This window comes from Labrus bergylta, chromosome 9, assembly GCF_963930695.1.
Source record: "Labrus bergylta chromosome 9, fLabBer1.1, whole genome shotgun sequence".
In the NCBI taxonomy this organism is placed as follows: domain Eukaryota; kingdom Metazoa; phylum Chordata; class Actinopteri; order Labriformes; family Labridae; genus Labrus; species Labrus bergylta.
Window position 1 is genome coordinate 17,476,252 of NC_089203.1, and position 15,623 is coordinate 17,491,874.

At 40.1% G+C, this 15,623-nt stretch overlaps 1 protein-coding gene across 4 annotated transcripts in view; it reads right to left on the bottom strand.

Annotated features, from left to right (window-relative positions):
• The window catches only part of macrod1 (mono-ADP ribosylhydrolase 1), a 111,379-nt gene extending 96,345 nt beyond the window's left edge, over positions 1 to 15,034 (bottom strand). Inside the window, exons 1-3 of one of the 4 annotated variants that reach the window (XM_065958758.1) lie at positions 14,241 to 15,034; positions 12,269 to 12,367; positions 11,182 to 11,289 (exon numbers count right to left, since the gene is read on the bottom strand). In XM_065958758.1, coding sequence (XP_065814830.1) covers positions 11,182 to 11,289; positions 12,269 to 12,367; positions 14,241 to 14,667 — 634 coding nt within the window. In that variant the 5' untranslated portion in view covers positions 14,668 to 15,034. The remainder of the gene's footprint in view (positions 1 to 11,181; positions 11,290 to 12,268; positions 12,368 to 14,240) is intronic. The other 3 variants (XM_065958757.1, XM_065958756.1, XM_020635762.3) reach the window with 3 other exon arrangements.
• Between the last annotated feature and the right edge of the window lie 589 nt (positions 15,035 to 15,623).

Genomic DNA, 15,623 nt, shown 5'->3' on the forward strand with positions numbered 1-15,623 from the left:
CTTCCTGCTCGCTAAAGTGCCGATTGATCGGAGGGGTGGTAGAGCTTTTAACAAGGGAGGGGTGGGAGAGAAATAATTAGCACGAATGAGCTCTTTTGCTAACTCTGTCAGTTTGGCTTTTTTCATTTTACGTTTATTTACTGACCGGGACGACATTAGGGATTAACTCTCCGAAGGGTACGTCTACTTCTCAATGTCATGGTGTAAATCAATCTGAAGCTGTAAACTGAGGACTGTTTGTCTTTAATGCCGATGTCTCACTTCTCTCAGGTCACAGCGCCATCATTTAGGAGGTATAGAAAAAGCATGACGGCTGGGAGAAGGCAAACTCAGGAGGTTCACCATTAAAGCTATGAAGCTTTTCCTCCAACTTCCCAACCAAATTGAGACACAAACTCGACATCAGGGCATCCCACGGAAACTCAAGGCAGTGAACCTTGAATCCTCAGATTCTTTCAGAGCACAGAGAGCGTTAATGTCCCTGCCCAAATGACCAGTAAAAGTGCTCATTCTGACAGTTGTACCATAATTAACTTGGACAGATCTGGATTGGAGAAACTGGAGCAGCAGCACTGTCTAAATTCACGCTGCAGCCAATTCACGCAGCCGCCGCAGCCTCCAAACATCGCCCACGGCAAAGACACAGATACGAGAGGACAGAGTGGACATAACAACAAGACCTCAGCCGTGATGGAAAGTACGAGACACAAGCGTCGAAGTTAGATCAAGACGAGGGTCAGCAGTGTGCTCGTTAACGAACCTCAAAAAAGAGGAGACGCTAGAAAAAAAGAGAGCAGAAATCTAAACAGGCCAACATAAAAAAAAAAAAAAAAAAGTCACAGCAGTCTAAAATCTACTTTTAAAGTGAATTTGAGGCTCATAGACCGTGATTCTTCAGCGAGGCTCATCTAAAGCCTTAAAGATATGAAATACACCCACAGCCTTTCATTTCACTCTCCACCAAAAATGAGGCACATCGGGAGGGCGTGGAAGAGCAATTTCCTATTCATTTGAAGTGTGTTTTAAAATCATGGAGATGAAGTAAAATTCCTCAAAACAAATAAGCAGAGAAATCACTCTGGCTTTAATATCAGCTCAGTACAGAAGCAAGAACACTGTGCAGGGACCATTGTAATTATACAAGAGAGTCTCCTTAGTGACAGGCTGCTCCACAACATTAAATATTCAATTTTGATCACAGCACTGGCTCTATAAAGACACTTTGTTAATACACACTACGTACAGAGACCAAATGCAGGTTTCAATTCACTCCTGAATCGTTTCATCTCAGAATATTTATGGTTGAGAAAGCTTTCTTAACACATTAAATACAGTCCATTTAGAGGTCCCTGAAATGCTTTTGTCACTGCTGTCTGTGGTTAGGACTCTCAAGATGACACCCAGTGGATCTGCACTTATAACTGTTTCCATTTTAAGGCTCTTAGATGCTTTTAAAGGTTGGACTGATTTTAATCCATGGCCATTATTTCCATAGTTTCACTTTATTTTGAATTAACTCATCATGTAGAAAACTTTTCAGAAGAGATGGCAAACATGTTCTTGTTCCAGGATGGAAAGTGTGAAGTTTCCTCGCTCTTTGCCTGACACCATGGGAGTAAATATCTATGGGTTTGGATAAAATAAGACATATGACATGTCTCTAGTTGTTAGCGTGATTGCAGTTTCCCCGCTATTCAGCAGTGGTCGTTATCGCTTATCATATATGCTCCAATCACCGGATTCTTGCCCGCCCCTCATTGCCCTCATCAGCTCAGTCTGAATAAAGGTCACTCAGAATTTATTGCTTACGTTTTCCAGCCATCCTATTCCCCTTCCTTCTTGTAACTATTTCCTTTTTTTATGGATGCTTTTACCTCCCTGCCTATTCCGCTGCTTGTTTTTCCTTTTATGAGTGACCACCAGTAATCAGAACTAAGTACGTTTACTTAAAAAACTGAGTCTGAGTGCAGTGAGGCCGCTGCAATTGACTTATATCTGTACTGTAGGTGATATTGGTTTCTAAATTTCACAACACTACATCGAAATAGATTAAACACAAAACATTTTATATCAAGTGGTACAATGAAGCGTTTCAGCATTAAACAAATACTAATGTTCTTTCAGCCATGTTGAAAAGAGCCTTAGGCCTTAGGCTCTGGGAGAACTGATGATTCTTTTTTCAACAAATTGCTGAGATTTAAACAACCAAACAATTGACCAATAAATCCACTGACATTATGTAGTTTAATCAGAGATGAGAATATCTGAGAGTTGAAGCTTCTCTGTCAGCCAATGAAAATATTGATCATTTGAAGATTGCCTGATTGCCTCGAATAAACAGAAGCTACATTTATCATTTAAAAAACACAACACGTCTTTAAAGCCCAGCAAACTGTTCTTTTTTCTAAAACATGGAAATCTTTTTGTCGTCTTCTGTTCAGTATTCTCTCTGCTTCATCTCTGTGTTAACCTCTGCCTGTGACACAGCTATTACTCAGACTATCGTGACCCTCTAAAAGAAATGGTCCTGGTTTAGTAGCAGATGTTTGATTGTTAAGCGTTCAGTATTTTATTTATTTGTTGATGTTTTGTCTTGGAAAGATATATAATTACGTTTTAGACTATTGTTATTATCATTACATATTGAAAAACGTGTTCATGCTGTAATTTTGATAGAACTGATTAATGTGTGCATTTGTATGGGCAGGTAGGATGGGAAGGGGCAGAGAGGTGAAGTTTTTCATCATGAACAGGAGAGACAGAACACGAGGGGGAAAATGATCTTTGATTGTAAGCAGAAAAATTGTCAAAGCCAAATAAACTATATTTTTGCCCCGACCTTGAAATCCAGTCCCCAGCTGTGCCCCGGGGCTGGCTCGATTTTGGATTATTTTTTGTTTTGTTTGTTGTTGTTTTGTTTTTCAGTTAATGAGGAGAAATCCTCATTATACAGCCAGTACGATGGTCTATAGGAGACTCAGTTAAGACAGCGCTAAAGTTCTGACAGCACATCAACTAACACTAAAACTAAACCAGCATCAGCGATGCCAATTTGCCTCTGTTAGTGCTCATGTGTACAGACAGTTGACAGCCTTATTACGAGAATGTGTCCATTAGCCCTGCTTTGACAAAACACAAATTCAGCGCTGTGGGGATACTGCTAAAGGAACCGGAGCACAGGAGGTTCAGTTACTATAGCAGGGAGAGACGGTGCAGCTCACGAGGGATCTGAAACCTCCTCTGCCTCCATGGAGCAACACTTGAACTGAAGTTACATTTCAAGTAAACAATAAGATACACTTTAAACTCCTTTTTTTTCACATAAGTAGCAGAGTTGTTTTTCAGTTATTTTCTTTAAAGTATTGAGTATATCATTAATGTTTTTTCTTTTTTATATCTCTCATGTATGAGAGGTCCTCATGGTCCTTTGTTGTAGGTATATATGTTGTAGAAAGTACATTGATTAGTAGATTCAAGTGGAAGATTTTTATTTATTTTTCATCAAACAGAAATAATGCATCCACACACACACTGATAGATTTACTTGGGAATATTCTAAAGTGTCAGTTTTTTTAGGCCCGTTTTTGAGCACACGCACATCTAAATAAATTCCCTGCAATGGCATATTTAGTGTGACATTTTGCATCTTGAGATATGAGCCCGTCCTAAGAGGAGCTGACAGGAGCTCTGGGGTACATGTATGGTAACTTCAGCACAGAAGGAGAAATAGAGAAAGTACTGTGGGACTTGAGGGACCCGGAAGGCAAGAGAAGTCTCTGTTGTGGGCTTTCCATCGCCTCCTCTAACCCTCTGTTACTACCAGGGAGGCCGTATGGATCATAACAACACGCCTCTCCTGATTAAACCACTGATAAGTGTCCTGATGACTTTGATGGCAGTCATCAAACGATGAAATGCAGCCTTGGAAAAATTAATTCCTCAGGCAGAAAAAAAAAAATACTACAGCTGGCAACAACTTGATTATCCTTTAATAACTGCAACATCATGAACATACTTAAAACAAACAGACTATCAAGAGCTTAAGTACCAGAGACTGTAGCTGATACTGTGACAAAAATCACTTAATCCTCTGCTTGATGCTGGAAAATCCCTTATAAATTGCTTAAGCATGCAAAGATTCCCACTGCATGTCCTCTGTTACTCCAGTCAAATGAGGAGAATTCAGCTCAGGTGAAATCTGAAGAATAATTTTAGCCACTCTGAAGCAATTTACAACAAGTCAGGCCTGACAATCTTCCATACACGCTCTAGCTGCATGTTGAAAGCAGGGATGTCTGCCAGGCTGATTTTGGCGCTAAGCACAGCTCTAAGCCCCATTGACAAAGACAGCTAAGAATCAGTGAAGCCTTGCAGAAGGAGTGTGGCGCTGTGCCACTGAAGGGTAATGCTATTGTTAGGGGATCTACCTGCAGAGCCAAGGGTCTGCCTGGTTTATCCTCTTAAAATCACCAAACAGGATCAGCCAGCACTTCCCTCTCACCTTTCTCCTCAAGCTGTTCTAGTCAATAGCTGTCTGTCTGTGTGTCTGCTTGTCTGTATGAATCCATTCAGCCATGTCTTCCCAGGTCCCAGTCCCCTCATCCACTCTAACCACATAGCCCCTCAACCTGCCCCATTACAGCTATCGGTCATCCTCAACCATGACTTCCCTGGAATCAATAAAAGATGCTCCAGCGCTGGGTTGAATTTATATCGGGCCCGATGGAAGCATTCAAGCTCAACAAACAAGGATATTCAATTATTGATGCATACCCAACGTACCCATCCTCATATAGAGCAATGTACTAATGAAACATTAAGTTGATATTGGGATGTTCCTCATGTAATTCAAGATGATTTGCATCTTTAATAGATATTTACCATTTATTTGACTCAGAAGACTCGATCTTCACAATTCACATGTCGGCCTGGTTTATCCAAGCTCCTATTACTAGATCAGGCTTTTTAACAGTGCTGTGTAGCTGAAACATTTTTGGGTGAAAAATCAGCGAGTTCAAGTTTGATCGATGATAAAACTTTTTTTTTTTTTTAATATGGCATTCAAAGAGCCAAAAGTGAAACCCTCCATTGGTTTGTTTTGTCCGTTCACTCTCTTTCATCTCTGTTTTTGGTCTCCACCATCTCCTGGGAACATTTTTGATTTACATCCCATGCACTTGTTCATTTATTTAATTTATTGACCTAAATAATAATATTTACATCAGAAACTATAGGCTAATTAATTAATTATTAATGAGCCTGGTTCTATCTTGTGAGGATTTTGTTTTCTTCTCTGTTTTACATCATTGTAAAGAAAATGTCCTAGTGTTTAAGACAAAACAAGACATTTAAAGATGTCACCTTGGTCCATGGGACACCAGAATGGGTATTATTATTATTTTCTGACATATTACAGACCAACATTTGTAACAGCCCCCTAATGTTTTGACACTGAAACTGCATGTGAAAAATTGGAGCTGTCTTAGATTCAAGGACAAGCCATTTAAATGTCTAAACACATTCAGCAAAGCAGCTGTGCCACGAAAACAACTGGAGCGAGTCAGCAAGGTAGCATCGCTCGACAACTGTGGTGACGGGAACGGCCAACGAAGCAGTCATCAAACATCTGTCAGGCAGTCAAGAAAAACTGTGTCACACTGAAGATTGTTTTTAAGACGGGGAGCCCGAGAGGACAGCATGAAAACTGTGAGGAAAAATGTCCAAGGGCCAAAAATGGACTGCCTGACAGAAGAGAGCACAAAAATGTGAGTGACAAACAGTGTGTAGCAATGCCTTGAGAAACTGATTTTTTGCTTACTTTGTTTTCCACTAATTAACTATATAAATACTCCAATGTGAAAAATAATAAACCCTAATTGCCTGAATATAAGACGAGCCTGATTATAGGACGACCCCCCCCCTTTTTCAAAACTTCTTTTGAGAAAAATACTTTTTGAAGAGCAAATCTATGTTTTATGTGAAAATAATAATGTCTATGAGTTTACATTTCCACACTCACATGAACCTCTCCTCTCTGAGTACACACAGCAACTCGTCCCATCTCGCCTTCTTTCTTGTGTGTGCCAACAGAACTGCCCTTTTAAAAAGGATCACTCATGATTCTGTTGTGCCAAATTCCATACATTTAAGTAGAGACTTAACAGCAGACGTCACTCTCTCTCTCTCTCTCTCTCCTTCTGATTTCAGACACCTGCATGTGAGTGCAGGCAAAGAGCTGTTTAACATCGTCCACTAGTTTCTCAGTCTCAGGTGGTGATTTCATACTGATAAATGCTGCATTGACAACCATTATCTTTAAATTGACGTCATAACTCCACCTCAGTTTTTGGTTAACTTGACCTACTTTTGAGCCACTTTGTTCCAGTTGATCACCGTGTCACCCCCTGACACTGCAGCTGTGAGTGACAGCTAGCGTCAGTCATTAGCTGCACAGTCGCTATGGAGATAAAATGCTTTGTCTATTGTTTAAAAATATATTGGCATATAAAAGGCAAGACTGTCCCACTTTTTTTCAGGTGTTTCACAGAAAATCCCTGTCACATATTCAGGCCAATACGGTGTCAGATTCTTTACAGAGTTTTAATAAAGTCGATGCACTGCCTCACCTGAAATAAACAGCAGCTTCAATCACGTCAGAAGAATTATTCTAATTAGACTTCAGGAGAAAAAAATGTCACAGAGCCTTCATTTGGAAGCAAATGTTGCAAAAGGGCTCTCATTTTTTAACACTTCACATTTTATCTTCAGATCGGTGTGTATTTTTGAATACACTAGAGGTGTTTTTCTTCTGTTTTGAACTAGCCATGACTAATCTGCACAGCTTAATTGTGTCATTTGAGTCAATTGAGTTTGAGCTGCCTCTGTTCCTAACCTCTGTATCGACCCCACATCCAGTCTTTTACTATTATTCCTGTTAAGTTGAGGCTTTGACAAGCATCTCTACTTAATTCAGTGAGTGGTACAGATTTTGCAAACCTGCCAAGAGTCATGAACGACTAGTTTGTGCTTTTCGTTCCAAGACTTTTCTGAAGAAAAGCTTGTACTAACCAGGTTCCTTTTTAAGAACCTGAGTCAAAGTAATGCACACCGACAGTAAAACAAGGACGCGTTTTGTGGAAGGTGAGACATGAAGTGTCGCCGCCCTTCACCTAACTGTGACTTTTTCCCAGACCTGTCTGTCAGCGTACGCCAACACTGCTATCCATCCTTTCATCCGTCCATCTGGGCTTCTTTTCTAAGTTTTCTAATCTGTAAAGGAGTGACAGTACAGTCCACAGTCACTCTCGCTCTTTCATCCTGTCTGTCACCTGCAGGCTCAGAAAACTATTGGCTTTAATCTTGTATCTCTCAGCTGTTGCCACGGTGAGTGGTTTCCAACACCGACCAACAGCTTTATCTCTGACCTGCAGAGGAAAACCTGGGAGACCCTATCTCATACACACACACACACACAATAGAACACCTGCACATGAAACACATGCAAAGGTACACTGATCACACTAGCCTGGCTGCAAACACAACCACACAGCCAGCTTTTTGCACCTATTTGTGGCACAAGCAGGTGCAGCTGTACACAGGTGTGCACGAGACATACATGTCTGTAATATAATTAAAAACACGAGGGCAAAGGTTGCACACACACACTCCTACAGACTCTCAGCAAGCAGAAATTTTGACAAGGACAAGTGGTTCAGCTCTAAAGACTTGAAAAGGAGCAGAATATTCTTTATCACTTGGCTGCCTTAATTTTAGGGACAGTGTTTTATAGCCTAGCCTGAAAGATTTATCAGCTGAATCTGCCGCTGCATCAACTCTCCCACATTGAGCACAGTCCACTGTAAAAAACGGACATTATACAAAAACCCGGTGAATCAAAAAATCCTAAACCTTTTTCATCAAACCTAAATTCTTTAACCTAGAGAAAGGTAGGCTGAAATGAATGTCATTTCATGTCAAACAGGATCAACACTTTGAGCTGAATTAAAGTGCTGGAATGGAAATGAGGGATAGAACTTTTGTGGGGGAAAATGCAGCTCAGTAGAGCTAAGCAAATTTGCATTTAATCAATTTGAAAAAAGGTTTTAATGCAAAGTTAGTTGCCGAGATGTCCTATTCACACACACGCCCTCTTGCACACATACACACCCCTAAAACTCATCACTCCGACGCCATTTCATTGTGCAATCCATCTTAATCAGCTAGCCCATCAGAGACAATATATCCTCCCCTCCATCTCTCTCTCCAGCTCCGGATGGAGTGATTGAGGGGTGTAAAGAGGAGGATGTTTCTGCCCGCCGTCTCCTCCCCCACCACACCCACCCACCCAAAAACCCCATCCCTCCTCCTCCTCACCAGGACAGCTCTTAAGTGCTTGTGGGTTTTTATGTTTGTAGTGTTTTATAGGAGTGGGCAGGAGCCAGGGGCTGTAAAAGTGTGGATGGAAGGAGGGCGAGGGGAGGAGAAGAGGAGGAGAAGGAGGAGGAGTAGAGAGTTACTGTAAATCCAATCTTTATTGAGAGCGACACGAACGACAAACAGAGGCCGGCCGGCCAGCCTCCCCTGTAACGCCCTGCTTACCTGATCGATCAGAGCTGACGGAGGAAAGGAGGAAGAAATGACTTACTTTCTACCTGTTCATCCTCAGCTCTCCAGTGTTTTTTATCTGTAAATATGAACGTGTGCTCGTCTCATTATGCAAACATCCATGAGTGTTTTTTGTACGCCTGCAGTCAATTACAAACCACCAGCCAGGCCTGGAAGCCCCCCTCCTAACCTGCCTACCAGTCTGCCAGTGCAGCGTATAATTGGCCACAGTTGGCTTCAATTGAATGTTTTGCTGCTTTAGGGGCTAAATGATTCTTCAAGGCCGTCAGAGCAGCCAGAGAAAAGACACAGCACTCCCTTCCACATGTCACAAACCACAGGCACTGCTGATTATTTCCTCTTCTGTAACAGGAGAATCATTGTGCCAGCAATCTTCTAAATGAGCATTACCAACTGTCTCTTTTGTAATTGTCCCTGGATGTCTGCTCTTTTGTTTAAACTTCACATCAAGTGCGGCTGACATCACTCACAGCCTCTTAGTCAGTCAGTTAGTCATCGGCTGGAAAGGTCAGCTGCTTACTCGACAAAATGACCACAGAGACAAGCGGCAGGCCAGCCCATCAGTCACACAGAGAAGGATGAGGAGACTTTGCAGCCCCAAAAAAAAAAAAAAACCCTCTGTGGATACCCCGTACCTGCTTGTTGCCATGGCAATGCAGTCTGAGGCTTCAATACAAGCTTGTGTCCCCTCCCTGCCTCTCTTTTACCTCTCTTTTTTTTTTTTCTCCCTCCTCCAGACTCTACCCTCCCTCTTTGTCGGTCAGCCTGCTGACTTGCTCTCACACTCCGTCTCTCAGTCATGTTTCCTCTGGCGCTGTTGTGTTTTTCAGCTTCCCCTCCCTCACCTTGCCTCGTCCTCTCTGCTAAATGGCACTTTACTAGCTGTTTCCTCTTGTTAACTCCATGCTACTTTGCATGGTGCGACTCTGTAAAAAGCTCCAATTAAAATACGCAAAGTCGCTTCTACAGACACGCAGTGACACATATTACAATCACTTTCTAAACACATATATAATTACCTAAACATTTGTAGGCAGATGCATGCATGAATGATTGCCAGCACACACACGCACACACACACACACACACACACACACACACAGGCAGTAATGTTCTAAATGAGAGTCAATGATCAACACATTCACTGGATGCTGGCACGGCGTACACCTGCTGACAGTCAGCTGCCAATGAGCATCTATCATTTTCTGCTAAAGCCTCATCATCAAGCATCATTTAGGCACGCTGGCCTGCCTCTCTCCCCCCTGAAAACCCGTCTGTGCCAAGACTCCGATTCAATTTCCTCCCAATGCCCAAACAGCCTCGTGGGAAAAAGGTCTTCAGTACATGATCGGGCTTTGGGCTCCACCTAATGGTAACTGAGAAAACTCAAATCCTTTTCTGAATATTAAACCAGTCTGTAATAAGAAAACACTTTTTATAAAGATAATATGACTGATTACAAATAGTAGGTTTCATTAATACATTACACATCTTATATTACGACAATATTAACTAATTGTAGTTCATTTGAAAACACACTTTTCTTGTTATTGAGCTTAGTAATAATGCTTAACATGACACATTACACTGGTTCATATTATATTGATGTGTGTGTTTAACCCTTGGATAATTACAAAGCAGTATCAATTATGTTTCCTTGTAACAATCTGTAATTGCATTATTGTTGAACTGTAAACAAATGAACATTGTTAACATCGTTTAAATACCATCTTTTATCGTGGCAAAAAGGTTTTCGGTAAGAACCCACTTTTTTGACTTTGTCAAAATGAACTTTTAGAAATGTCAGATGTTGTGAAGGATGTTTATCAGACTTTTTTTTTTATATTTACTTATGCTCGCTACATCTGCAGGACTAAATGTGCGTGCTGTGCTGGGTCCATTCACTAAACAAAACACCCTTTACGCTAACGTGAAGTGCCTTAACAGTTAAAACAGTCATAAGCGATTGTATGCTTTTTTACTTTTCTGTCACATTTCTGTCATCACATATCACCAACTCTTACCAGACTACATATTAAAAGTAAGATGCCTTTAAAAAGTCAAATCACTGTAACTATGGTTCATTTACATCATTTAATTTCAAAGGACTCTGTTTATAATCTGTGTAGTTGAGACTTCACATAAAAGCTAGCTTGGCTTTCAGGTCGCTTTTTTTCTTTCGCTTGAAGTTTACACAGCATTCCTCCTTATTTAAACCCCTTTGTTGTTCTTCTATTGTTGTTTGCTGTGTGTACAAACATGTAGGTAACTATATTCAAGCCTGTTGCTATCCCACCCACACTCTGAGAAAGCCTCATTCCCATTATCACAGCATAAAACCATCCTCACAGCTTCATCTTTTTGTGCTACATTTCTGTACACTTCCTTCAGATGGATGCACAAACAGACTCTGCTTTAACCCACAGTGTATTCATCCATAATCCTTTCTCAGGTTTCCCTGTTTGCCTATATTTATTTTATTGTTCTTAAGTATGCGTCTGTTTTTCTAAATATATAAAATAAAAACAATACACACAAACACACACACATACATACCTGCATTGACAATAGCATCTATCTCCAGCATGGTGATGTCACCGCTGTAGAGGGAAATCTTCTGGTCCAACATTGCATTCCTCTCGTACAACAGTTCCACACTACCACCTGATAATGATGAGACGCGCGCACGCACGCACGCACGCACGCACGCACGCACACACGCACACACACACACACACACACAGCATTGTTAAGGTTAGCTAATACAGACAAATTTACCAAACTAACAATATTTACTTATACCTGTTATGGAAGAAGTTTTGAACACTAAAACAAACTATATGATAACTACATGAAACTGCTGTTATGTCCCATTATGGTCTTTGGGAAAAAAGATTGTGTTTTTAGACCCTAGTCTACTGTGAACATAAATCTGAATACATTTAATGTCCATTTGATAGAGTTGACTAAGAAACAAACTTTCTTTGTTCCTGTTTGAAGGAGAGGTACCTGCACACTTAACTTTAATTGATAAAAGAAAAAATTGACTTAATTTCATCAATAATGTTCCTTTCTTTCAGAAGATATTTTGGTTCAGCTGTGATACTTTTTAGTGGTGACAGCAGGAATAAGTTCAGAGTACACTGTCTTTATTACTCATTCCAATAGAGAAAGTCAAACTATTTTCACTATATCCATTCCCCATAACTTTTGAAAACGCAAAAAGAAGGAAATATGTTTGTTGTTTGCTGTCACATACTGATGGCAGGGCATGTCTACGGGTGAAAATGAGGGGACAGTAAAGCTTTGAAAAGTGTTCAAAAAATATAATGCTTTTGATATTTGATACTGGGGTAAAAACATATTCAGAGCTAATCATCTTTTGCATTCTGTTTTAATTTTGCTCATTTTTATGCATAAGAAGCTCATATGACACTTAGAAAAAAAGCAGCTTCCATATCTTTGTTTATTGCAAAACAAATTATAACTATCCTATTTTTTTGTTTATGATATCAGATGCAATATGGCCAAATATCTGATAGAAGAAGGAGTAGAACGGCTGTCTCTCTGTCCCTCTCAGAAAGTCTCAGCACCAGATGAGCTTGACAGAGACTTTGAGTTTGACTGATGCTGGGTGTCTGACCTGCAGTAGGAGTCCACACTGGGATGTCTTCGAGTGGCACAGAGCTAGAAGTCCTGTAGTACTGACGTCTGTCCTTCACAGGTAGAGACAGCAAGAACTCTGAGAGAAAGAATGGAAGAACAACAGTACGTTAGAACTGGATTTGACTTTATTTTTCCATTTACTTTATGGAAAAGAGAAACATGCCAATTCTGACATGCCAGAAGAAAATCTTCATGAGGAATAGGTCAAAGAGTCCTTGCAGTAGGCCTACAAACATAATAAACCAAAGTTCCTAGATTACACAGATATAACTCTTGGTGGAAGTTTTGTAAAAAAAAAAAAAAAATCCAGATTATTAAGTGACAGATTTATTTTTTGAGATAGAAAAATACTAATTAAGTCAATAACTTTCTAGACTGATTTAATGCTTACTAGGTCTGGGCGCTAAAACGATAATGATAAGTATTGCAATATAATTAATTGTCGCGGTATAATTTTTCTCTACTCAAATAACAAATGTTTGATAGATTTAAAATCCTAAAATTACACCACAACACAAACATTTTCCCACCATTTGAAACAATATCATCCGTTAGAACACATCGAAAAGCAAGAAATGACCAAACGTGCCAAACAAGTGTTAGTGGACCCTCAGCAAGCACCGGGCAAGTAAGTTACTGCCCACCAGCAAACTGTCATATCAGCGTTTTTCAGCACTGTGTTCATGATACTGAAATGCTCCTTTGTTCAAGCATAGTTAGTCAAGTTTTTGACAATAAGGAATGTTTCAACCACAATTAACCATCTGGATTCTTCAACTTTCACTCAGGAGCAAAATGTAGCCTTTAGGTATGAGAGAAATAATGATTTGACATTTATTGTGATAATTATCGATATCGACTGATTTATCGTGATTAAAAATTGTTGTCATATAGTTAAGCCGTAAAAAAAAAAAATTCAAAACAATAACACAACAACCACAGCTTCTCAAATTGAATGTGCTCCCTTTCTACTGGTCCTAATCTGTGTGTCATCTAAATAAAAAACGTCAAGGCCATTATTGTATTGGCCTATATCAGTGGTGTCCAAACTTTTGGACACCACTGCGGGCCAAAATTTTTGTCTTAGAATCGTTCGCGGGCCACAGGTTTTGTTTTTTAAAATATAGTTTTAAAAATAGTAAGACTTTGTAGATCAGAATCAAAAGGCTCGCTAAAGAAACCCTTTAATAAAAGGAAATCAAATATTTTGATTTCTTCGTTCTACTTAATTTGTTTTTTTCTCAGAATCAAGCCTGTAACGTGGTTCATGTTATTAGAAAAGCTTTCTGCATTTAGCTCAGGTCATTAAATGGTTAAACAACAGTCCGCTTGTTTACAAAAACTTTGCATAAGTTTTTTTTCACAGTTTACAAAAAAAATGTGGAAAATAGTAAAAGCTGTAGATTTAAAAAAAAAAAAAAAACAACATACATGTTCCTGAACATTTTCTATTTTAGGAATATTGTTCAGCCCTTGTTAACATGAAAAAGAAAAATAAGATAATGTGCCAATCTTAATCAAAATCTTCTGATTCTTCATTTGAAGTCACGGGCCGCAAAAAATCCCCTCAAGGGCCGCAAATGGCCCTCGGGCCGCACTTTGGACGCCCCTATGATATCCATTTGGACTTATATTGTGTTTTGGGTATTTTTGAGTATGTTTATCATGAGTGTATAGAGTGTGCTTATAGTAATTTGTTGTAAAATGACAAAACAAATTCTTAATATAACTGTTTAAGATGTGTTCTTTGGACTATATTTGCTTGGCTATAATGATTTTCGCAAGCACTTGCTGCTCTAGTTCCACAAACATCAGCCAGTGACTGACAGCTGGACTGCTCATGTGACAGCACACAAGTTTTCCCTCATCCATGAGCAAAACATTGAGCAATTAAAGCTGTTGTAATGTGTAATTAAAAATCATCTCGGCCCGTGTTGAACATGCCTCACCCTTAGTCTCCTTCCAGTCTCCTTCATCAGAGTTTAGGTTAACTTTCTGGGTCATGGCGGTGCGGGTTGTGGTGTGGAGAAACTGGACCAGGGCAGCTGAGCTAACTCCGAGGGCGGCACCGAGGGCGAACTTGCCCAGCCAGCCTCCCTTCCACCCGGGTGAGGAGGAGGAACAGTTCCCCTGGCTGGACTTCCAAGCTGCTGCTTCTGTCGGGGAAGTAGAAAACCTCCCAGCTCGGTGCGGAGCGTTAATGTGGCCGCGGACAGGACTGGTTGCTGGCTTCCCTCCCAGCTGGGGGCTTCCTGGAGATACAATGTGTTTGAACTTGTCCCCGGCTCTCTGGAAGTCAGCACGGACACGACTCAGAGGGCCGCTGGACAGAGGTGCTCTGACATGTGTAAACAGAGTTGACATTTGAAGTGCCATGCCGGAGTGACAGTGAGGAGGGGGGCGGACAAGTATTTTGTATTACTGCTACGACATAGAGCAACCAGTGAAAACAGTTTCGCTTTCGATACTTTCTTAATCTTGATACTTAGTTAATCTCAAAAAAACACACATTTAGGTTTCATGTGCCATTTTTGTTTTGGACGTTTTTGCGCGTGGACTGTACCACCTTTAAAAGAGGGGCCTAGGACTGTTGCTAAACTGCAAACTTAAAGAAGTGTCAATCAACATTAATGTGACGTGAAGTGCTGGTATTTAACTTTGAATAGGCTATCATACGCAATGGTAATGACACGAAGAAGTACCCAGTGTTACCTTGTTTTTAATATCACACTACATGTAAACCCCCGACTCTAATTAAATGGAAAAGCCGAATCCAACTACTAAGACGTACGCCTCCTTCATGACCGTCGGAAATACTAGTATTACAAGATGACGGCCAATCAGCCGGCGAAACCAGCATAATTAATGCAACTCTTTATTTTACAAAGAACTAGTTGTAAAATTAAGTTTCGTATACATTACGTTGTCTTTGAAGTGTAATAAACACGTAACTAGAAACAACCGTAACATCTTTTAGGGCGACGATTGTAAAGTTGTGCACTAAAAATTACAGCAACATTTCACCACATTAATTAGAGCTGGGCTATTTTGTTTACTTTGTCGTATTTATTTTTGTGTGAAAATAAATCTTTGCTAAATATTAGTCTGAGATTATAAATATTTAGGTACGTTTAAAAAGCTTTAAAAAAATGTAATAGGCTATAGGTTACTTTTCGTATTTGTCTTTAGGCTACTGTTTTGGGGTTAGGGTTGTCCTTAGACTAGGACAAGATGATTTTATAGTCCCAAGGACATCTAGCAGCCCCATGATGGATTAAATTAATCATCATTAGCAGTTAAAGTCATATTAACTTATTATTTAAAAGAAAACA